The following is a 23312-nucleotide window of genomic DNA, read 5'->3' on the forward strand; positions in this document are numbered from 1 at the left end:
TGACAGAAGAAGACTTATGGTCTATCAAGTTTATCTAAGAACTGCATCCGTCCCCATTTACTGGACCCTTTTTTTCTTTTCTCTGTCCTTGGCATTCTTCATTGACGATGCATATTGTGATATGTTCTCTTCTCATATACTTACTCGGTTCCTTATATTCATACGGATCCAATTGCTCCTTTTTTTCTTCCTTGGGTTTGATACTGGCATTGACTTCCTCATCCAGCTCAAATAGTGGTAGTGGGTATTCATTTGGAATTTGATAACCTGAATGTCTATCTGAAAAAAGAGAGAGATACACAAGACAAAGTAAATATTACAATTTCAGAATGGAATGCACATCAAATAACTACTCGCTATACTGTAGGAACAAATAACATTCTCATAGTTTTACAAAAACCTGTAGGTCATTCCAAGGTATGTAGCTGAAAGGAAGCAATGTGTTTTGGTAGTTCCAATGTTTAGCAATTCCCCATAACTAAACATTATAACTGACATTCAGTATTACATTTTTATGGTATCATATTATCAGGAATAAGGTAAAATTGAATGGTTCACCACCTGTAAGTCAGCTATTTCCAACATGCTGGTATATTGGAAGTGACATATTAAAGTGACTGTTCTCAGGATACCGGTTAGAAACTTCAGTTTTATGAAGTTTTAATCAATTATGTATTGATCAGTGATGCGGATGTCAAAAGGCGTTCACAAAATAATTTTACCAGCCATTTTCTCAAAAGTCACTAAGCTGAACAAACTCTGTTATGCTTTCACACACATAAACTACCCCAATGGGAAGAACAACCCTGAAATAGCCTATTAAAGAAAAGGGCCGTGTTGGACAAAACTCCTCTTATTAGTGGTTCATGTGCAAAGAAATACTATCAGCTGAACAACATTCAATAGATTTTGTTTGAAAGAATGTAGTTCAGTAAATGGTACTTGGTCGGCTAGACCAGAATCTTTCTGTCTCTGAAGTGTTTTCAAGGTTATTTATTGTTTCAGTTGTATTTCTAAGTTTTGAGTTGCAGTCATTTTCTGTTGTCAGTCAAAGATCAGTACTTGTAAAAGCATGCTAGGAGGCGCAAAGAATGTCTAATGAGATCATTAAAATGTAATTAACATAATAATTTAGACTTTGCACTTCAGAAAGACAACTGAGAAAAACTGTCTTAAACACAATTATATGTTTTGCAAAGGTGAAAGATATGCTGACCTTCCACATTTATTTGTTGTTTCCCCTAGTAAAACATATTCAGTTTTATTTGTCTCCATTATAGCATCATGGCTATAAAGGAGGTTTACATTCATGAAACATACAAAATATAAATCACAAGAAATAGAATATCAACATGGGTATTACATGAAAAGTGTAATGATCCTCTGATCACATAAATATAATAATGTTCTTTGGTCCTGTATGCTTACCTAATCTAATATAGCAAGTAACAGTGAAAAAATCTTAGAAGTCAGCATTAGAAACATATACATATACGGCTGCAGACTGTAAGAGTGAACGCTCAAAAGAGTGAACACTATTATGTCCTTGTTTTTTAGCCTGCCAGTTGCCTTCCATGTGAGATTATGCTACTGTGGGGTCTAGGAATTTGCCTTTTCTCCCTCTGTTGCGTGATGTCAGAGTTGGTATATATAATTAGCAGGGGATGTGTGTGTGGTGTGGAGGGGAGTGCAGGGGGCTTCCCCCCTGTTAAAAAATATTTTTTCAATCTTTTTAGATTTGGTCCAAAATATCGCTCATTTTTCCTTCACTGTTGGAAGTGTTCAATATTTGATGAGACACACACACACACACACACACACACATATATATATATATATATATATATATATATATATATATATATATATATATATATACTAGAAAGGCTCACCCAGACTCTGTTAAACTTTGCTGTGATGGAAAGGTTAGTTTGCTTTTTATTTGTTGTATTTTATATTACTTTATTGCCTTTTTCTATTTTGAATACTGTGATTTGTTTGCTTAACCTTGTGTTTTACTTGTATTTTGCTTTTAACTGAATATTAAAACTTGAAAAGAGGCCACAACTCTGTCTCTTGTGAGTCAGGCAGAAATTAGAACAGGTCAATTAAAGACTTACACATAAGATAGAAGAGGTCAGTTAAGGTTAATCATCTGTGAACTGAAGGGGTGGAGCTAGGAACTAAACCTTCTATTTACGGGGTAAAATAAAACATTTCAGAGCTTTACTAGAAAGGCTCACCCAGACTCTGCTACACTTTGCTGTGAGGGAAAGGTTAGTTTGATTTTTATTTGTTGTATTTTATATTACTTTATTGCCTTTTTCTATTTTGAATACTGTGATTTGTTTGCTTTACCTTGTGTTTTGCTTGTATTCTGCTTTTAACTGCATATTAAAACTTGAAAAGAGACCACAGCTCTGTCTCTTGTGAGTCAGGCAGAAATAAATTTCCCACCCAGTTACTGTTGTGTTCTTAAACACCACTGTCTTTCTAGTTGCCTACCCCTTATGTTAATTTGACCATATATCTCATGCATCATTGCCTCATGTACACAGACAACCCTCTTCTCCTACCACCTAACACTACAATCTGCGTTAGATGCACTTACATAGCCAAACTGGAAGCAAAGCTCTCTCCAGCCAAGATTGTGCTAGACAATCAAGAGGAGAACGTTAACATCTGCACTACACCTCAAGCAACACATAGCCCTTCAAAACCCTCACCACCAACACCCACACATAGCAACACTAAACACTCATATGTGGAGACCCTTATCATTAACCTGCCCAGGCAATAAAGACCTCTGAAGCTGAAACACAAACAAACATCAATCACAACCAAAATATCACATAGCTCACAACACCAGTGTGCCACCCAACAACAGCCCCTAAGGCAAGACAACATACCCAACACTTTAGTCATAGGTGACTCTATAGTCAGGCACACTGATGTCCCACTCACCAAGCTGAACAAGGAGAAAATTACAGTCAGCTGCCTGTCAGGTGCCAGGATCCACCAAATAATGCATGCACTCAAGTCACTCCACAACAAGTACAAATATGACTCTGTCATTGTCCATGCTGGAGTGAATGACTTGAGACCTACCTCCTTGGACTACATGAAAAGCGACATGGAAGAGTTCTCAGATCATGTGACCTATGCAGGTATGACCCTAACACTGAGTAGCATCCTGCCTTCACCCAGAATGATACCACAGTATAAGGACAACATGATTGACTTCAAAAATTGGCTAAGCTTCTGGTGTCATTCAAAGGGGATCCAGTGTCTGTCTGCCTGGGACAACATGATCGACAAACCACAATGCTTTGCCAGAGATGGTCTGCACCTGTCGCCCCTGGGATTCAGGTTACTGGCTAAGGCTCTTGCCACCCCTATAGTGCCTTTTTTAGGCAAGGCTCAACGGACAAAACTGACACCGTAACAGGTACAAGCATGCAAAATCTGAAGGTAATGCTACTCAATGCTAGAAGTCTAAACCTCAAAATGCACTCTCTCGAGGCACTCCTAAAAATGGAGAACATCGATATCTGTGCAGTAACTGAGACCTGGTTCAAGGCTCCAGAGAGCACCACTGCAATACCAGGTTACAACTCTTACCACACTTTTTGGTCACCAAACCAGGACCGAAACACTAAAGGTGGAGGAGTGTCCATATTCACCAAGGATATTCACACCTCCAGGCTAGTTGCCCAACACAATGCATCCAAAATTCTCCAGGTGCAACTAACACTAGGTAAGACTGCAATCCAAACTGTAGCTTGCTACAGATCCCCCACCATGCCCCAAGATTCTCACTACACCTTTCTAAACATACTGGAAAATATTAAGATACAACCAAGCACCCTAATACTGGGTGATTTCAACTACCCTGCCATTAAAACAAGAATTTTTTGTGCTTATGATTTGATACCTTATTATATTGTTTTGCTAGTTGCTAACCTCTAACCTAATTTCTTTCTGACTTAGGATGATTCTGATTAGTTAAGATCTATAATATTTGTGCTTACATTTTTTCCCTTTGTATAATACATTTGTACTATGTCTTGTTATGTATTTCCAATACTGTTTTTAACCTCTGGAGTTTTTCTCCCCGGGCCTCCACTGAAAATGGACATTAATCCAGCTGGACTAGCCCGGTCAACAAATGTAAAATAAATAAATAAATACAATTAACTGGGAAAACTACTCGTGTACCAACACCTTTGCCCAACGGTTCTTGGAATTCATAAATTCCAATGCCCTGGATCAACTAATCCATAGTCCCACCAGGGGCTCCAATATCCTGGACCTGGTCATTACCAACATGGAAAATCGATGCTCCACACCAGTGGTCACCCCCTTGTTGGTTAGGTCTGACCATAAGCTAATCACCTTTGACATCCACATCCCACCCCCACCCCGCAGTAAGGAAACATCCGTAAAAAACTTCTCCAAAGCCAACTTCATGCTACTTAAGTCAGAAGTGACAAACTTCATGACACCCATGCAGACAGGAACTGAAAGTTCGACAGCCAAATCCTACACTAAAGCCCTGTACGAGCACATCCACTCGAGCATGAATCGTGCCATCCCAAATAGAGCCAAGATGCTCTCCTCCAAAAAAAGGAAGCCAATCTGGTGGTCCCCTGTCATAAACAAACTATACAACAGAAGGAAGAAACTGTTGCAGAAAAGAGGAAAATCCCAGGATGCGAAAAACTCCCTTACCAGCCATAGTAAGAAGCTGAGAGCCCTTATAAAATCCTTCAAAGCTAGTTACGAAAATAAAATTGCCAAAGATTCCAAAGACAACCACAAGGCATTCTATAGCTATGTCAAGAATCTAAATGGCAATTCTCAGATCTGCTCTGAGCTACAAGAGAATGGCATTAAATATACTGATCCCAAGGACATTGCCAATATCCTGACAGATCGATTCAGTGCCAACTTCACCCCCTCTCACCCCCTAAAGGACCCATCTCAATACCGAAAGATTGTCAAATTCTGGTAATCACAGCCCCACAGGTAAAAACCGCACTCTCCAAAGCTAAGAATACAGCATCTATGGGACCAGATGACATCCTGGGCTATGTACTACATGAACTACAAAATGAACTGGCACCTCACCTAAGTGTCATGTTTAATTATAACCTCACCTCAGGCTTCATGCCCACTGAGTGGTGCACAGCTACAGTTATCCCATTCCACAAGGGGGGATCCACCTTGGATCCTGGGAACTACCGTCCCATCAGTCTGACAAGCCTGATCTGCAAGGCCATGGTACGTATTATTATGGAACTTATAAACAAAGACATTGGCAACCTTCAAACACTGGACCCCACCCAGTTTGGGTTTGTGAAGGGCCGAGCATGTCTCCTGAACCTGACTGACTTCTTTGAATCAGTCTCCAGAGCCGTGGATGAGGGTAAGGCGGTCCACACAGCCTATCTGGACCTCGCCAAGGCCTTTGACACCACCCCCACTCTGGAATCATAGATAAATTTACTAAGCTGGACATAAATCCCTACATCACTCGATGGGTTGCCAACTGGCTTACTGACAGAACCCACACTGTAAAAGTAGCCGACTCCAAATCCAGCTCCAAACAAGTGACAAGTGGAGTACCTCAGGGTTCAGTCCTGGGACCGCTCTTGTTTGGCATCTACTTCTCTGAAGTACAGGCCAACACTAAGGGACTCTGGCTAACAAACTTCGCAGATGACTGCAAACTGGGAGTCATTAATGAATCCCCAAATGATGTGGATATTCTACAAAAGGGCCTTACAGAAACAGATGCTTGGTGCCAGAGCCATGGGGTCAAGCTCAATGCCAAGAAGTGTACAGTTATCCCCTTTGGGAAAAACCATGTACCCATGAATTACCAAACAGGTGGCAGTACATTAAACACAAAGTGTGATAAGAGACTTAGGAACACAGGTGGACAGAGGTTTCACCTTCAATAACCACATTGCCACAACAGTCAAAAAATCCTTCTATGTGGCACACCTCATCACTAAGGGCTTTTAATCCAGAAAAAAGGAGGTCAGTGTCCCACTGTACTCATCCCTCATTAGACCTATCATAGAGTACAACGCCACATTTGGTATGTACCTCACAAGACATCTGCAACAACTGGAAAGGCTGCAGAAACACCTCACTAAAAGAATCACAGGCCTAAAGCAGATGCCCTATGCTGACTGACTAAAAAAAAAACTCCAGCTATATTCTGTCGCATATCGACTACTTAGAGGTGATCTCTGCTTAACATACAAGGCCATGTCAAACCCAGAGCTGTTGGACATGCTACACTTAAAGAAATCCCAATCCATCAGAGCCACATGCTCCAGGGACCTAAACCTTGTTATCACAATGAACAAAACATGCTGGAGGGATAGGTTCCTGACCCAGAGACTCCCCATACTCTGGAATAGACTGCCAATACATGTCAAGCAGAGCACCTCCATGGTCCTCTTCAAAAGGGACCTTGACGACTGGATGGCAGATAGGAAATTTACCCCGGGGATCACGTCAGTCACCCTGCTAGACAGAGGTTCAGGGAAGTAAATACTGTGGGAAGAAATAGCCAGGGAATTGTTATGGCTAAACTTGTACAGGCCCTAAGGCTGAGCGCCTAGTACCAACCTATGGACCTATATAGATGTATCTATACACAACGTACCTCTCAATCTCTCAGCACAAGAAATCTGGACAAAGCCAAAAATAATGCAGGGAGAAAGGCCCAAACCTAGGGACAGATTTTAAATATTGCTCCTATAACCTTAGAAAGTTGCTAGAATAAACAGATTTTAAGTTATTATATATTTTCTGAAGGACAGGATGTTTGAAACTCAAATGTCTGTCATTACTTATTATTATCTAGTGGCGTCAGTCCTCAGTGATTTTCCAGAAAACCACAAATTTATTGAGGAACAGATCAAAAATAAGACACAAAAATCTGGACATTCTTTGAAAATCTGGACAGTTGAGAGGTATGATATACACACAGACACACACACACACACATACACACACACACGCACACACATGCATCAAATACAATCAAAGTCGATACACTAACCTTCAACTCTATAAAGTTGAAAATGCCCACATCAACATTCAGCTATGTATGCACTGATAAACAACCTTGACACATGCAAAATTTAACTTTTTAAAAACTAAGAACAACCCCCCGCTAATTATATATATTAACTCCAAGATCACACAAACACAAGCTAAGGCCATATTACCCAACTACGGGAATTGCTCAGTCTCGGACACCTATCGACCAGCTGTTTCATCAGTCATAAATGGTTAACTAAACAGCTGTCAACCAAACACATATTAGACCATAACAATGGAATCCATATATAGGCATTAATCTTGAATGCACCAGTTCCCACATCGCAAAAAAAAAAAAAAATCAAAACCTCCTTCCTCTAGCAAGCAAACTCCCTGAAACTCATAATGCTGAAACCAACAAAGGCATGCATATCCCACATCATACTGACTTTCCTTTTGGGATAAGTCATCAAAAGAACAGGAAAAAATAACACTACTTTCAAATCCATTCTATATGAATAAGGTTTTTTTCAGAAGGTAATGTGCTGGGTTGGGCTTAAGGGTAGGAGCAGGATTAAAGTTAGCACACATGAGTAAGGATGGGAGGTGGGGGCTTCACAAATACCCATCCCCTACAATACATAAAAGTTTGGCATTCCTACATTTGAAAAACCCTACATTCGATAAATATTGCTTTCAGTAAAAAGACATAACAGTACACTATATACAGTTAGCATTTGAAAGAGTAACTTGCTACCATATAAAAGGTTGTTCTGCTTTTGGCCTAAATGCTTGTTTTTCAACATCTGTTTAATTGACTGCATTTGGTCAATATAGCAAGTGGTGGGCAGGCATGTGAAATTGACAATCCCTGGGTAGGGGAATATTCCCTTTCCCCAAGGATTTTGCAAGCTCAGAGTTAATATATATATAATTGTGGGGTGCAGGGGTCTTGCCCCCCTGCAAAAAATGATGCTATTTGTTGCGTGCACCAAGGTTCTTTCTTGGGTCCTGCGTGGTAAAGTGTCGATGTTCAGTTTGTTGATCTTTTGTGGTCAACGTATGGGCTACTTGACCAAAGTGAGTAGACCTATATATACATTTTAAAAACTAAGAAAAACACCCCTGCTAATAATATTTACTAACTCAGAGGTCACACAATAACGGGGAAAGTCATAAACCCCTCTCTAGTATAACAATTTTGCCAGTATTTTGTGTATAGATATTTTTCAGTTTAAATAGTTTTACTGTCAATCTTTTACTGTCAATCTTATGCTGTATAGATATCATTTTAGATATACATATATATATGCTTATATATGTCTAGATCGATGACCAACTACATCGGCATAAACTATATCGACCACAAATGTTCAAAACTAAATTCATTGACATGCTAGTATATATTTGCCAAGCAAGATCCTTTCTGCATGGAAAACTAAGGAAAAAAACATTGTTTTTTTGCAGGGGGGAAACACCCCTCCACATCTCCTTATCTCCTGCTAATTATATATATCAACTTTGAAAACGCAAAACAGTGGGAGAAAGGGCAAAATCCCACTCACCCAGTATAGCAATCCCACAAGCAAAGCAGCTGGCATCCTGCGATGCACCAGAAGTTAGGAAAAAACAACACCCCTAACAAATCATTCAATCTAACAAACGTATGATTAAACCAAATACACTCACATATCTGCACACACACACACACACACACACACACACACACACACACACACACACACACACACACACACACACACACACACACACTTGCTCAATCAGTGCTTTATTCATAATGCTTTTTATTTATGGTCCTTATTGGCATGACATTTTTTGTTTGCACTTATTTACCAGGGGAAGTCTGACTAGGTCATGATGACTCTTTCAGTGGAGGCCCAGGTGAAAAGCTCCAAAACTGCATAAATAGAAATCATTAGAACAGAATACCACAATATAAGATAAATAACAGAAATACATTGTAAAATAAAGTTATAGTCTTAAGCATAATAAGTAGAGTGAATATTCAACATTAGTAAGGGATGACTGGTGTATCACAATAACACAGTGCACAGTGGCATATGTCAGAACACACTTATGAATTTGTTTAGGTGCATGTAGTTACAAGGGGACAGATGTCAATATAAGTCTAATATACAAGTAATAGTGTACACGGAGGTTAGTGGGTGGGATAGGGATGAGGAAATGTAAGAGATGGAGACTGCAATAGTTTAGCAGAGGTTCTGGATAGGGGATGGTTGTAGGCAATATATATATATATATATATATATATATATATATATATATATATATTGTTATAATATACACTGTATGACACAAAAACTTTCTTGATTAGATGAAAAAAGACAAGTGGAAGGTCAATGTTTAGTAGCTTGGTAATGTAGGATGACTAGGTCAATCTGGAGAGGTCTGATAAGTCTAGGAGGAAGGATTTTAGGCATAAGTTAAAGTTGCCAGGTTTGGAACTCTGTCTGAGAGACGGAGGAATAGTATTCCAAAGGTATGAAACATAACATGAGCTGTGGGAATTTTGTATGGTGGAGAGAACTTGTTACTTGAAAAAAGGAATCTTGTGGGGGAGGAAAGTTGTAATACTGAGCTGATGGATTGGCAAAGTATCTTGTGAGCCATTTTTAGCTGGGAGTACTTGAGTGAGTCTAGTAGCTCAATGTACCTGGTGTGAGTGCTGGCTACACAGTGGTGTGTTCTGATAGAGCAATTTAGCTCCAAACCTAGGTATTTTATTGTGACATTGCTCTAGTTTACAGATTTGGGTGGTATGTGGGTTAGTAAGGATAGGGGCTGCATAGAGTAGCTTAGGCATCAGGTAGGCAGAAGCTGTGGTTTTGTGGCCAAAATATGTAAGGAAAGGTTTTGTTCTATATAATAGGTCTAATTTCTGGTAAGTTGCTTTTATGACTTGTTGAATGTGGAGATTGAAGTTTAGGTTGTCGTCTGTAATTACTCCCAGTAGCTTTGTGTGGGAGACAAACTTTATTTTGGTGCTATCTGAAGATGTAACTGATGACAGATATGTTATCTATGTTTGGTTTTAGAGTGAATAGCATTCTTTTCTGGTAGTGGCTTAGAATGAGGTTTGATTTGATTGGGTTTCAAAGAAGAAGGATTCTTTAGACTTTAGTTATGAAAAGAGGTAAAACAAAGGGTGGTGAACTGCATATTGTTTTGTTCCAGTTTGTCTCCATTTTTTTGTATTTTTTTTCCAAACATGACAACTATAGCTTGAGTTGTCACAATCATGGTTGATGCAAATGCATTAAGCTGTATGCTCCATTAGATTTTTAGTTTGCAGTATAGGCAGACCTTTACATTTGCTACAAGCCATAGCCATTGCAAATCAGTTCAATTGATCTTTTATTTTAACATCACATATTATATAGTGACATGAGTACACCGTTACTTATAAAAGAGGAAACAAACCATTGCAAAGTTTTTTCATGCATTACACAAATATGATTTCTGTATTAAAAAGTATTACTCGATTTAACATTACAGTGATTGCTCATGTTCTGCCTTCCCTGAAACCTCACTCCTCCTCCCGAACACTTTTCTGTATGTATTGCTCCCACAGATTCCATTTATTTCTATGCAGTTTGCACCATCCCTTTTCTAAAGATCCAACCTTAAATTATTTTATCAACTTTACAACATTCAATAATTATGTTATATTTGTTTTTGTTTTCCATTTTCTATTAATTGCTTTTTTGGCATCCAACATTATTAAACTTAGTAGGGCATCAAAGTGTATTGACATTTTCTATATCCCAGCTCAAAAGAATCATTTCCTTAGTTAAAACAATTTGCTCCCCCAGCATTTCTGACACAATACCCTGTGAGGAATTTCTAAAAAAAGGTCAACTTACATTCCCTCAAAAATGCTTCCAGGTACTCCTCTTTCTCATAGCACTTTCAGTAACTGCAGCCAATCTGTGAAAAAGTTCTCTGAAGTCTATTGTGCCTATTCAAACACTTCCACACAAAAATCCTAAGCATTCTAGATTTTGTTGTATACTTAAGAGCCACATAACTATCCTTTCATTTTTTTGTATACTGCTTTTCCAATGTCATTTCCCAGTCTTTTCTACCTTCTGACTGATTCATGTAGTTATCATGCATTATTTTATATAACCTTCTAATTATTATTTTTTACTACGGCCTCTGTTCTAGACTCAACTATAAATTAAATCAGACCTGGTCTTTCATTTAACACTCCTCTGTCCCTTTCTCTATGCCTTTACTCTATCACTCCCTGATAGGGAAAGTAGTCTCTGATCCGCTGTCCAAACTTCTGCTTGGTTTCATCCCACTCTATGACTTTTCCCTCCCAAGTAATTTACTCCCATTACCTTGGTTTCTTTGCTAATTTTCTGTAATAAATTGCAGCTCCATCTTGCCTATTTTCTGTGTCCGTATTTGCATTCACCTCTATTAGCAAACCTCCTTTCTTCATTCACATGTTGGTTTAGTTCTCAAATTATTTTTTGCTGCTTTGTAAATATAGTATTATGTATGGTGGCTACTATTCTCTTAAAGCACCTGCATCCAAAATCCTACTGTCTCCTTATTTCATGAATCCCCTCATCCATTTCAGCATCATTTCTTTCCACTTTGATTTGTAGTCTTCTGCAGGCATTATGTATATGAGCCTTAGCTGTGTGGCTCTAAAATACTCCTTCAGATCTGGTAATCCTAAACCACCTTGTTCTGTGGGAAGAAACAACTTATCCCACTTAATACTTTACCACTTTCACTCTCAAATAAATATACTGACTTCTTTATTAATTATTTCCTCTCATTCATAAAAATATGCCTGAAGTGTATACAACATTAAAGGGATTAAAACATTTTCACTGCTTGTACTTTACTATCCATATGTAAAGCCAAGAGCTTCCAACTTCTTAAGTTCTGTATTATATTTTGCTTAGTCACCTCCCACATATCCTTAGCTGCCATAACAGACTCCTTTTTTAATCCAAACACCTAAATACTTCATCTTATCGTGTCCCCATACATTTGGGAATTACTGAACCAATCGACTCTCCAGCCAACACAATCATCCTCCAAAAGGGCCTCATAAAAACAGACAACTGGTGCCAGAGCCATGGCCTCAAGCTAAACGCCAAAAAGTGTATAGTCATCCCCTTTGGCAAAAATAAAGTGCCCACAAATTACCACATAGGTGGTAATCCATTAAGTACGGAAGAAGTAATTAGGGACCTGGGGACCCAAGTTGATAGCAATCTCTCATTTGACAACCACGTGGCCAAAGTAGTTAGAAAAACATTTTATATAGCCCACCTAATCATGAAGGGATTCACATCTAGATCAGGGGAGGTCATCGTGCCTCTTTACTCATCCCTCATCAGCCCCATAATTGAGTACAATGCCCCTTTTGGGATGTACCTTACCAGACACCTGCAGCAACTGGAAAGACACCAAAAGTACCTCACCAACAGGATCGAAGGGCTCAAACAGATGCCATATGCTGCCCGGTTAAAGAAACTCCAGCTCTACTCAGTGGCATACCGCCTGCTCAGAGGCGATATGTGCCTGACGTATAAAGCCATGTCCAACCCGGAATTAATGGGACATGCTGCACCTCAGAAAATCCAAATCCCATCGAGCTACGCGCTCGAGAGACTTGAACCTCAGCACTGAAATAAATAGGATATGCTGGAGGGACAGATTCATAACCCAGAGGCTCCCTTCACTCTGGAATAAAATCCCAGTCCAGGTTAGGCAGAGTCCCTCATTGACTCTCTTCAAGAGGAATCTTGATGAGTGGATGGGAGATCGTAGGTTTACCCCGGGTATCACTTCTGTGTCACTGTTAGAAAGAGGCACAGTATACTAACCTCGAAAAAGGGCATAGCAAAATTAATTTAAAATGGGTGGCGAAAGCCAAACACACTCTGGCTAGGCTTATAAATGCCCTAGGGCAGATAGCCTAGTATGAACCTATGAACCTATGTGTGGGAACAGTTTACTGCTATAGACTTTGTTTTATCTCCATTTATTTTATATCCTGATAAAATGTTAAACTGTCCCAAAATGTTCCACAACACTGAAATATCCTTTTCTGGATTTATCAAATACAAAATATCATCTGCAAGTTAGGCTAATATGAGTCCCTTATTTTCTCTGCAAATGGTTCTAAGTATAAGGCAAATAACAAAGGAGAAAGAGGACACCCCTGCACAGTTCCTCTGTTCAAACATGACAGAAAAGAACCCTCCCACCTTGATTCTTGCCTCGGACCCTTCATACATCTTCCTAATTAACTGCATTACTCTATCATGTAACACAAATACTGCCATTACCCTCCTCATAAAATCCCAACTAACTCTATCAAATGCCTTCTCTGCATCTCGACCCACCAACAATAATGTGGTCTTTTTGCCCTATGCTTTCCTTTGAATCATCATTGCTCTAGTAACGCTGTCAAAATGTCTGTCTCCTCTTGATAAAATTATATTGATTGATATCTATTAGTTTTGGTAAAACCTTAGCCAACTCTTAGCTAGTATATTCATAAATGCTTTATAATTATGGTTCAAAACTGAAACTGGTCTACGTGAAGTTAGATTTAAAGGGTTTTTACCCTCTTTGGGCATTACAGCCTCCACCATTTTCTTCTAAGTTGCTGGTGCTGACCCTCCTTTTATAATATTGTTAAAAAAACCTTCCAGATCTTTATCACTTTTTCCCTCCTAACTTTCAGACTTCCGCAGGAATACCATGTGTTCCTGGAGACTTCCCTGTTAATTGTTTATACATCACCATTTTTATCTTGTCTTCTCCTATCATAGCTATTAATTCTTGAGCCTCATCTTCCTCTAAACTTGGCATATTTAAGTCTTCTATAAATACTTCCATTTGTGTCTTTTCATGGGTTCATAGGTTCACAGGTGTATACTAGGCTAATGATCACTAGGGCCTTTAATAAGCTTAGACATGCTTCCCAAATGTGACTCACACATTTGATTTACTAACTGCCTCTGTCCATCAGAGACACAGGTGCCAAACCAGGGGTGAATTTCTAATTATTCATTCACTGGTCCAGGTTGCGCTTAAATAGGGATAGGGAGGAACTCTGCTTCACATGGATGGGGAGCCTGTTCCAAAGAATGGGAATTCTCCGAGAAACATATCTGTCTCTCCAACATGTCCTTTTAATGTTACAAGCAAAATTTAGGTCTGCTTGTTTTGTGGATGTACAAAAGATTCATCAAAACAGGGTGTGGGGGATGCCTTGTATGCCATGCAAAGATCACTTCTCAGAAGTCTGTATGACACTGAGTAAAGAGATAGGGCTTTGAGGTGATCAGTGAAAGATGTTGTCTTCACTCCCTGTATTCTTTTTGTAAGGAACCTTTCTGGACATTCCAGTTGCTGCATGTGTCTGGTCAGGTAAATACTGAAGGGGGCATTATACTCTATAATGGGTTTGATGAGGCCAAGTACAGTGATATGGTGACCTCTGTGGACCTAGATGTCATTCCCTTGCCTATAAGTTGAACAACACATAAGGATTTTCTTACTACCTTGGAAACATGTTGGTCAAAGGCTATGTTACTGTCTACAAGAGTCTCTAGAGCTCTGACTAGTGAATCAACTTTTAAGGGTATTTAATTGATAACATAGTTACCCGGGGTGGCAGACTTCCCAAAAGGTACTATAATGCATTGAGTTTTAAGCCATGGCTTGAGCACCAGACATTTGTCTATGTTTGACCTTCCTGAAGGATGTTTTCATCTTGGCAGGATTCAATGACTGATCTCAGTTTGTAATGATCTGCAAACTTGCTTAGCCAGAGGCCTTTGACATTGGCTTTGGCATCTGAGAAGTAGATGACAAAGAGGAGTGAGCCTAGCACAGATGGGGGACTCCACGGATGACTGGCCTCTTTGTGGAGGTGGCTTCACCGATTCTAACCTCCTGGGTACTATCAGTGAGTCAGCTAGCTATCCAACATGTTATAAGTTTATACCTACCATAAGTTTGTTGACAAAGTCCGAGTGGGTTACTGTATCAAATGCTTTAGCCAAATCTAGGTAGGCAGGTTGTATACACCATTTTCCCTTCATCAACTGCCTTACCCACCTTTACAGAGAAGTCCACCATACTCAGTAAGCATAACCTCTCTTTGACAAAGTCAAACTGTGATGGATACAATGTATGAAGGCCTCCTATGTCCTTGTTGATAATTTCCATGATAATGTTTTCCACAGCTCTCAAACAAGACTAGTCAGATTAATGGATCAGTAGTTTTCAGGATCTGTTGTAGGTCCTTCCTTATGAAGGGGTATGACTGCCACAGTCCTCATTTCATGTGGCATAAAGGCTGTTTTAAGACTATAGTTAAATAATGACTCCAGGGGTCCTGATAAGTCATATTTTACACTGTTAAGGAGGCATTCTGGGATGTTACTGCAGCCCACTTTAGGCCATGTTCTTGGCTTTAAGTACAACCAGCACATGCTCCTTAGTTATAGTTGGAGGGGTTATGTTTGAGGGTATTTCTTGGAGGATGGTTATAGGTGAAATGGGGGTAAAGCTGGAATTGAATCTGCTAATAGGTTTGCCACATCACCGGGCACAGTGAATGGGGTACCATTAATCACCAGTTCAGCACATTGCTATATGCTGCCCTTGAGGTTTCTAACATAGCTGTAGAAGGCCTTATGGTTATCTTTCACCTGGTAGGCTAGCTTAATGTCAAAGTTGGCTTAGCTTGACCTAATTAGCCCTCTTAGTTTCCTATTTAGTTTGATGAGAGTGCTTTCATCTTCATGGGAATTACCCTTCCTGATTTTTGCCATATATTTTTCCTTTTGTTGTATATCCTGTTTAATTTGGGATTTCACCAGTGTGGGTTGTTTCTGGGGACAGTTCTGGGCTTACGTTTGGTGGGTACAGCAACCTCTATGCAACCATGGACATGGTTGTAAAGAGTTTCTGAGAGCAATTCAGCATAGGCTATTGTGTTCTTGGGGTTTGGAGGGGCATTGAATTTTGACAAACTGTCACTTAATAAAAGGTAATTTGACTTGGACTAGTTCCTAACTGTTACTGGTTTTAATGGAATTACAGAGTTGATTTTGATTTGGAAGGAAACTTTATGGTCAGAACATACCATGGAGGACAAGACATTGGGGGGGGGGGTGCAGTGCTCTACGACATTTGTAAGCATGATGTCCAGTATGTTGGAGCCTCTAGTGGGTATATTCAGTATTTGGTCAGGGGTGTTTGTATTTATGAAGTCCTGGAATCTTTGTGCCTGTAGATTTGAGGCCATGTAGGATTCCCAGTTTATAGACATGTAATTAAAGTCTCCCATGAGAAGGGTGTTAGGCTAGATGGTAAGTCTCTCCAGTAGGTCCAAGTATGCATTGTGAGCTGCTTGGGACATCGAGGGTGACCAATAGCTGGTTAGGATATGGTACAGGATTTTGTCTATGGTGGTCAGCACATGGAGGAACTCCAGCATCAACATCATCCTATTTGACTACCATAGAGGTATGCTCGTTATTGATGTATATAGAGACACCTCCATCTTTAGCCCTTGTCTGTGCAGCTACTGGTCAAAAAGTGTGGAAGGCACTGAAACCTTGCATTACTGGGGTGTTCTCTGCTGCTTAAAACCATGTCTCAGTAACTGCACAGATGTCTATATTTTCATGTGTAAGGAGGGCTTGGAGGGAGTTTAGTTTTTTTCAGGCTCTTAGCAGTGAGCAGTAATACCTTGAGGTTCAGTTAAGTTGCTTTTTCTGTGTTGGCAGTCTTGTCAGTCTGGCATTGCCTACAAAAGGGACTATGGGGGTGGATAAAGTTGTAGCCAGTATTTGAAAGCCTAGAGAGGAAAGGTGCAGACCATCCTTGTCAAAGCAACTGGTCTGTTAAGCATGTCCTCCCAAGCTGACAAATTCTGGATCCCCTCAGAATGACACCAGAAAAAAACACCAGTGGTTGAAATCAATCATTTTTTGCTGATATTGTGGCATCATCCTCAACTTCCAAGATGGCTGCACACTGAGTAACAGCTTAACTTCAGCTCTCCAAGTGTGAAAACAGAAACTCAGAAAAGACAGACAGTGAATTTTCAGATTGTTCACTGCACAGCAGGCAGAAGAGGAATAAATTTATTCCAGCAATCAGGGAATGTCAAGAAACAGGTGTGAGATTCAAGCCACTGTATCTAGTCATCTTCTGAATATTTTTTTTCCTGGAGGGTTAAAGTAATTTTTTATGCAGAACATGCTAAAGAGGAAATACAAAAGTTTGTCCAACAAAAAATAAGCTATCAAACAGAAGGAGATTCTGCTTATTATTGTTCTGATAATAAAGCTCATAAAGAGACTATGCTATTGAAACGCTTTCCAGTGTTCTAAAGGAATATGCTGACAAGGGCAATAAAAACAGAATACTCCTTTCTTTCAGTGGTTAAAAGATAATGTTTTCTGAAAGCATTCAAATTGTCTACTACATCTCAGAGAGGAATAAAGATAAGACAAAGACAGCACTTGATGCAAGTAGAAGTACAGACTATACCATGTGTATTAGCATGGATAACCTTCATTATAGGTCAATACAAGCTGGTGAGTGTAGCTGCCAATCTGGGACACTTTTTTCTATTATGAGGGTAAACTTCATTATTTGAAGATTTACATAGGTTTGTGTGTTTGTATTAAGTTAATAGTTTATGGGGGTGTCCTGGGGCTGTGTTTGTTTTTTGTTTGAGGGTTTTCAGCAAAACAAAAAGTCTTGTATGGTTTGACATCGGGCCAAATGCATATGACAAGAAACAACTGTATAAAAGATCAACCTGCCAAGCATTAGTGTTTACATGTAACACAAAATCTGAAACTAGACATAAAAAGCTGTTATATGTAATTGGTGGGAATAATAACTTCTTATCATGATGACACCTTCCACATTGTCTTTAAATGTGAATGGTCTCACTGGTATAAACAAAAATGAAAGAGTAGTGAACTATATTTAAAAATGCTGAGTGTAAATAGCTATGCTACTGGAGACCATTTGGAAAGAACCCAGCATATGAATTTGATAAAGAAGGGATTTCAGGAGGGTTATTCAGCGGAATACACAGGACAAAGGAAAAAGGGGAGCACTGATATTAATTACTAGAGGAGCTCCACTAGTGACAGTAGAGGGAAAACAGATAATAATGGTAGATTTGTGATAGTAAGGGGCTACTGGCAAGGACGGAAGATTACACTGGCATGTATTTATATTCCATCTAAAACTGCTGTAATAAAGCTTAAGGAAATTATGGGAGAAATAATCAGTTTTCAGCAAGGAATATTACTTATAGGTGGGGGCTGTAATTTGATTTGCAGCAGTGAAAATCTGTTTGAGGGCCTAGCAGGGAAAGTATAACAAATGAGGGTAGATTATTGAAGACATTTATGAAAATATTTGGTATGGAAGATGTGAATTCAGTAGTAGAAGATCAGAGAGAAATTTACATATTATTTCCCAAGATATAAAAACTAGGCTAGGGTAGACAGAAATTATATCTCACAGGAACAGGCACATTTAATTAAAAATTTTGATATTCATCCAATAACTATTTAAGATCACATGCCAATAACAATTAAAATAAAAATGAGACACTGTTGCTTCCCCACCAACCTGTTAAACAGAGAGGAATTTAAGAATTGGTAGTGGAAATTGTTCAGGAGTTATTAGGAAGATAGAAATGTTTTCAGAAAATATAGCTAGAGAGCGGGATAAAATGAAAGTGGCATTTAAAAACAGGGTAGAAGTGAAAGAAACAGAGAACTTCTCCCCAATAATTTTTTTTCATTTTTCTTTTAATAAAGTTCACAGCCTACACTGTCTTCCTGTTATTACAGTCAAATTGCATTCACAGTTAATGGGTCACTGGTATTTGCTTGATTTCCCTTAACAATCAGCAAACTTCAATAAACCCAACTCTTATTTTCACCAGACTGTCACCACACTGTAACTGGTCCCAACACTAGCCACCACTTTGCCGGCTCTGCACTAATACTACGTTTAAGGTTTACTCTCAGGACCAACAATTGATATTGGAGATTGTTTCTTCCTGCCCTCAAACCCATACTCTCCATAATAATAATTTGTTGTTCCTACTCCACACGAAGCTCCTAGCTTTTCTCATTCTTTTTACCTGTCTCCTTATTTTATTTTGTCTTTTTTTGGCTTTTCCCATTTGGCTATTCTAAATATTTCTCCTAAATTTTTAAGCACTAGGCACATTCCCTCAGGATGTTTTACCCCACCTTCGGTGCCTGACCCTACCTTACGCTTTTAAATCTGCACATAACTTTAAGATAAAAAGCTACACGCTTCCAGCCTAAGGCTCACTTAGGTAGTCACGAGCCAAGTGCATCCAGTACTCATATCCACCTGACGGACATTGGTCTCCAGGGGTTCTGCTCAACCATAGTCTCACAAGCATCCACTGCAGTAATCCTTGTTCCAATTAATTCAGCAGATATTGATGAGCTTTCCCCAAAAGCCCTTATTTTTCTTTTTCAACTGGTTTCTGGCCTCAGGTTATAACTCAAACTAGGAGGCACAAATGCATGCATTAATATCAGATGCTAGCACATCTGGTGACTCCAAATGCCTGGCCATCTTACATAGGAAAAAAACATTGTTTAGGATCAACAGAAGACAAGTTTTTCTGACTCTGCAAATATGTTTATTCTCTATTACCCAGGATCCACCTCGGACCAGACAGCCAACACCTCCCCATTGCTAACCTACACTCTTTAGCTTCATATGAGGGGCAACATTTTCTTGAACTTTTGCAAGGAGTCGTTTTAGGACTTTGTAAATTATCCTTCAGGTTTAAGTAAGGGCAGATCTGGTGAAGCTTTACGGTGAAGGTGCTGATAAAGATTCACATTTCTTATGTTAACATGGAAGCCACTGTTTTGAAACTTGCTATCCTTATATTCATTTGTATTTATATTACTTGTAGGTTTAAGTTTGTGCTTTATACTTGTGTAATTGATTTTGGTACAAGAACTGATATTGAATGTTTTAATGTTTTAAAACTGATACTTATGTTTTTTTGCTATGGTTACTCAGAAGGCCCTCCTCCAAAAGAGACACACCCACAGGGACGGCCCACTGATGAACATGGCCTAACATGCCCCTACATGTTTGCAATAAATACAAGCTACTACAGTCACCAGATTTGAAAAAGAAGAACAGGCTTAGGTATTTACTTTTATCATTGGGATAATTATTTATCATGGGAAGCTTACTTCAAACCTGACCGTTCCCACAGGAAAAAGAGGAATTCCAGTCAACATTAAACAATGGCTATTATGGATACCAGTTCAAAGAAGGAGTATCTCTAGTGCCAACCATTCCAGAGGCAAGCAAGTTATATCTACGTTTCCTATGTTCTGGGCTCACCACTATTTACCTAGTTGGTGAGTCGGCACTTCTTCCACCTCACCTTTTCTGGCAGGGCAGGCCATTCTATTATTGTTTTTGGTGGGGGTAAATCCCGAGTCCTTTATTAACTTTACCATCCATAAGTATTCTTTAACTCTATGTGTATAGTGTTTCTGTACTGTACTGTACATATTTCCTAAAGTAGGGCAAAGTACGATGTGAACTGTCCAGTGACTAGTAAACAATCTAGCTTCACAGTCACTTTCTTAAGAAGTGGCTAAGCAGCTACTGGCCTACCAAGGGAGCTTGGAGTCTTTAATAAAGAAAGCCACTAATGCACTTACAAGATTAATCTATCTGGTTTTGAAAGCAACACACTGATTTATCCTAATCTTGCCGTAATACTAAGCCACTTCTTGGAGTGAATGTTATCAAACATTTCTTTTAAAGCTTGCCTAATATATGGCCCATCTACCTCATTAATTTGTTGTGAATAAAGTACCTTCAGGGGATGTTTCTATATGATGGTATAGTTATTATTTAAAGTCAGTGAGGACTGGGTCAACCATTCTCAAAGTGTGTTACCTAACAAGAAACAAGCAGTTATGGTCCAATCATTTTTTTTTTATAGCATCTCTTCTTGGGGTTCACCTCCTTTCATGGCCATCAAGCCTCTTTCTCCAGTGTTACACATTTGTTATCCTGTAATCCCCCAATATCCTCTATCCTGCATGGGGGAGATGAGAGATGTGGAGTAATAGCCACCAAACTGAGAGGTTAAGGGATTTTATTAGACATTCTTAACTCCTCTAACCCCTTGCAGGCCAGAAAAGAAGATGTATTGCCCATAATGTCAAGCCAAGTATAAACACATGCTTCTACATTCCTTTGCATACTGCCTGATGAGCTCAGACCAGGCAATTTGATAGATGGCACTCCCATAGCTAGAGTCTGACAATCTCTCACCCTAGAATTGATGAATTGACATGATCCACTCATTTCGGTATTAGTATTATGTGGGTTAAGAGTCAAGAAATGCAATTAAGGCAGAACTTTCAGATACGCAAGTGATAAACAGAAACAAATCATGTATGTTGGGATGCCAAACTAAAAGATTTTTAAATAATTCATACATTATAGTACCAGTATTGAGTAACTAAAGATAACCATTTTTTGAACCATTGGGCAATATTGTCAGTTTCTTTCATGCACTGCAAAGGCAGGATTTGCAAATAAACATAAAGAACTTACACTAAATCTATGTATATACTTACTCTTCTGACTTTCTTCATTATAAAGTGCCACCTGTTGCAATACTTCTCTGTTTGTGATGTAAAAAGGTAGCGCTCCATCCAGTGCAAATAGGGCTAAAAGATGTTCCTCTGGAATCTGGTAACCTATTTTTGCATTAAAAATGAGAAATACATGAAAATCTCCAAAGCTCAACAGCCACTACATATCACATATCCTATTTATAATTTTTGTATCAGGATTGTTTTTCTTTTGCAAATGAGAATCTCAATCCGTTACAAAACTTGGCAATACAATGTAGGTAGAACAGAATGCAGATGATAGCAGTTGACTGCTATTTGTATTGTACAACCATGGAAGTCCTCTTATACTGCACCATTATTTATTTTCTTTTTGTTTTTCTGTGTACTGTTTGCTCTCAAGCCTGTGACATATCAAAAATGTACCTATTGGGCTTGACACCATTTGTACTTCATGATAGGGCTCTCCCAGAAACACGGTGGTGAGAACCATCCAGAAGGACTATCATTTTGGTGTACATAAGGGATGCTTGTGATTTCACCAGTATGCTGAGTAGTGGGCATTTCTATGTTCCGAACTCCTCCTCTGCACAAGGAACATGCAGCTCTTGTCACCACGGTGGGCCACTACACCTCCTCCATGTGAGTTCATGCTCCTGTGCACTTGCATATGTGGTTTGGTGAATGATATCACTGCACTGGGGTCAGCCATCTGCATCACTGTCCCTCCTTCGAAAGACTCAAACATTGGTGATCCTAGTCAGTCCGGCACACAAAACAAATGTACCCATTCTCCACACACCAGCTCCAATAAACAATTAACATACTAAGTGAACTCATGTTTTCCTCTATACCACCAGAACTTCCTAGTGCGTCACTGTTTCTATAACGGAAATGTTACCTGAACTGTAGAGTATGGTATGGCATGCTTCAAACCCTTCATTGCAGCCTTTTTTTTTTTTAATTTATTTTAGTTTTTTTTGCTTCAGCATTTTTTGCTCAATGTAAATCAAACTACATAACAGCAGTGGGACCAAAATTAAAAAGAAGTTAAAAAAAAATGGCATGCCAGGACAGTGCAAGAGTCCTGATGTAAACAGCTAAATACTTGCACATTCGTGACCTCCTTAAAGGAAAAAGGCCCAGAAATTGCACTTAATTTAAATACATCTCCTGTACATGTGGAGTACATTGGGGAAACATTCTCTGCTATTTAACATGGTGCACAGTGAAGGAACAGATAAGAAAGCCTGAACTAATGTTTTTATATTATGCCTAATTTGTTATAATTATTTAAACTGCAAATGTTTTTGTTTTATTTTTAAAGACTGTAAAATTATTGTTCTTAAACGTTTTGTAAGAATTTGGAGCTTTTCTCACTGAGCCTCCACTAAAAATGAGCTTTGACCGAGTCTGACATTCCCGGTAATCAAATGTCAATAAATAAATAAATAGACTATCATTATTTAAAAAGGTATTTTTTTTTTTTTTAAATAATGGGATTGTGTAACAGCAGCA

General features: G+C 39.0%; 1 protein-coding gene across 1 annotated transcript in view; it reads right to left on the reverse strand.

Moving 5' to 3' along the window:
* Nucleotides 1-23312, reverse strand: part of LOC122809256 (zinc finger protein 271-like) — a 115681-nt gene that overhangs the window by 13086 nt on the left and 79283 nt on the right. Inside the window, exons 3-4 of the mRNA XM_044080627.1 lie at nucleotides 21798-21920; nucleotides 145-279 (exon numbers count right to left, since the gene is read on the reverse strand). Of these exons, the coding sequence (XP_043936562.1) occupies nucleotides 145-279; nucleotides 21798-21920 (258 nt within the window). The remainder of the gene's footprint in view (nucleotides 1-144; nucleotides 280-21797; nucleotides 21921-23312) is intronic.

This window comes from Protopterus annectens, chromosome 8.part0 (assembly GCF_019279795.1).
Source record: "Protopterus annectens isolate FY-2018-M chromosome 8.part0, PAN1.0, whole genome shotgun sequence".
NCBI lineage: Eukaryota > Metazoa > Chordata > Ceratodontiformes > Protopteridae > Protopterus > Protopterus annectens.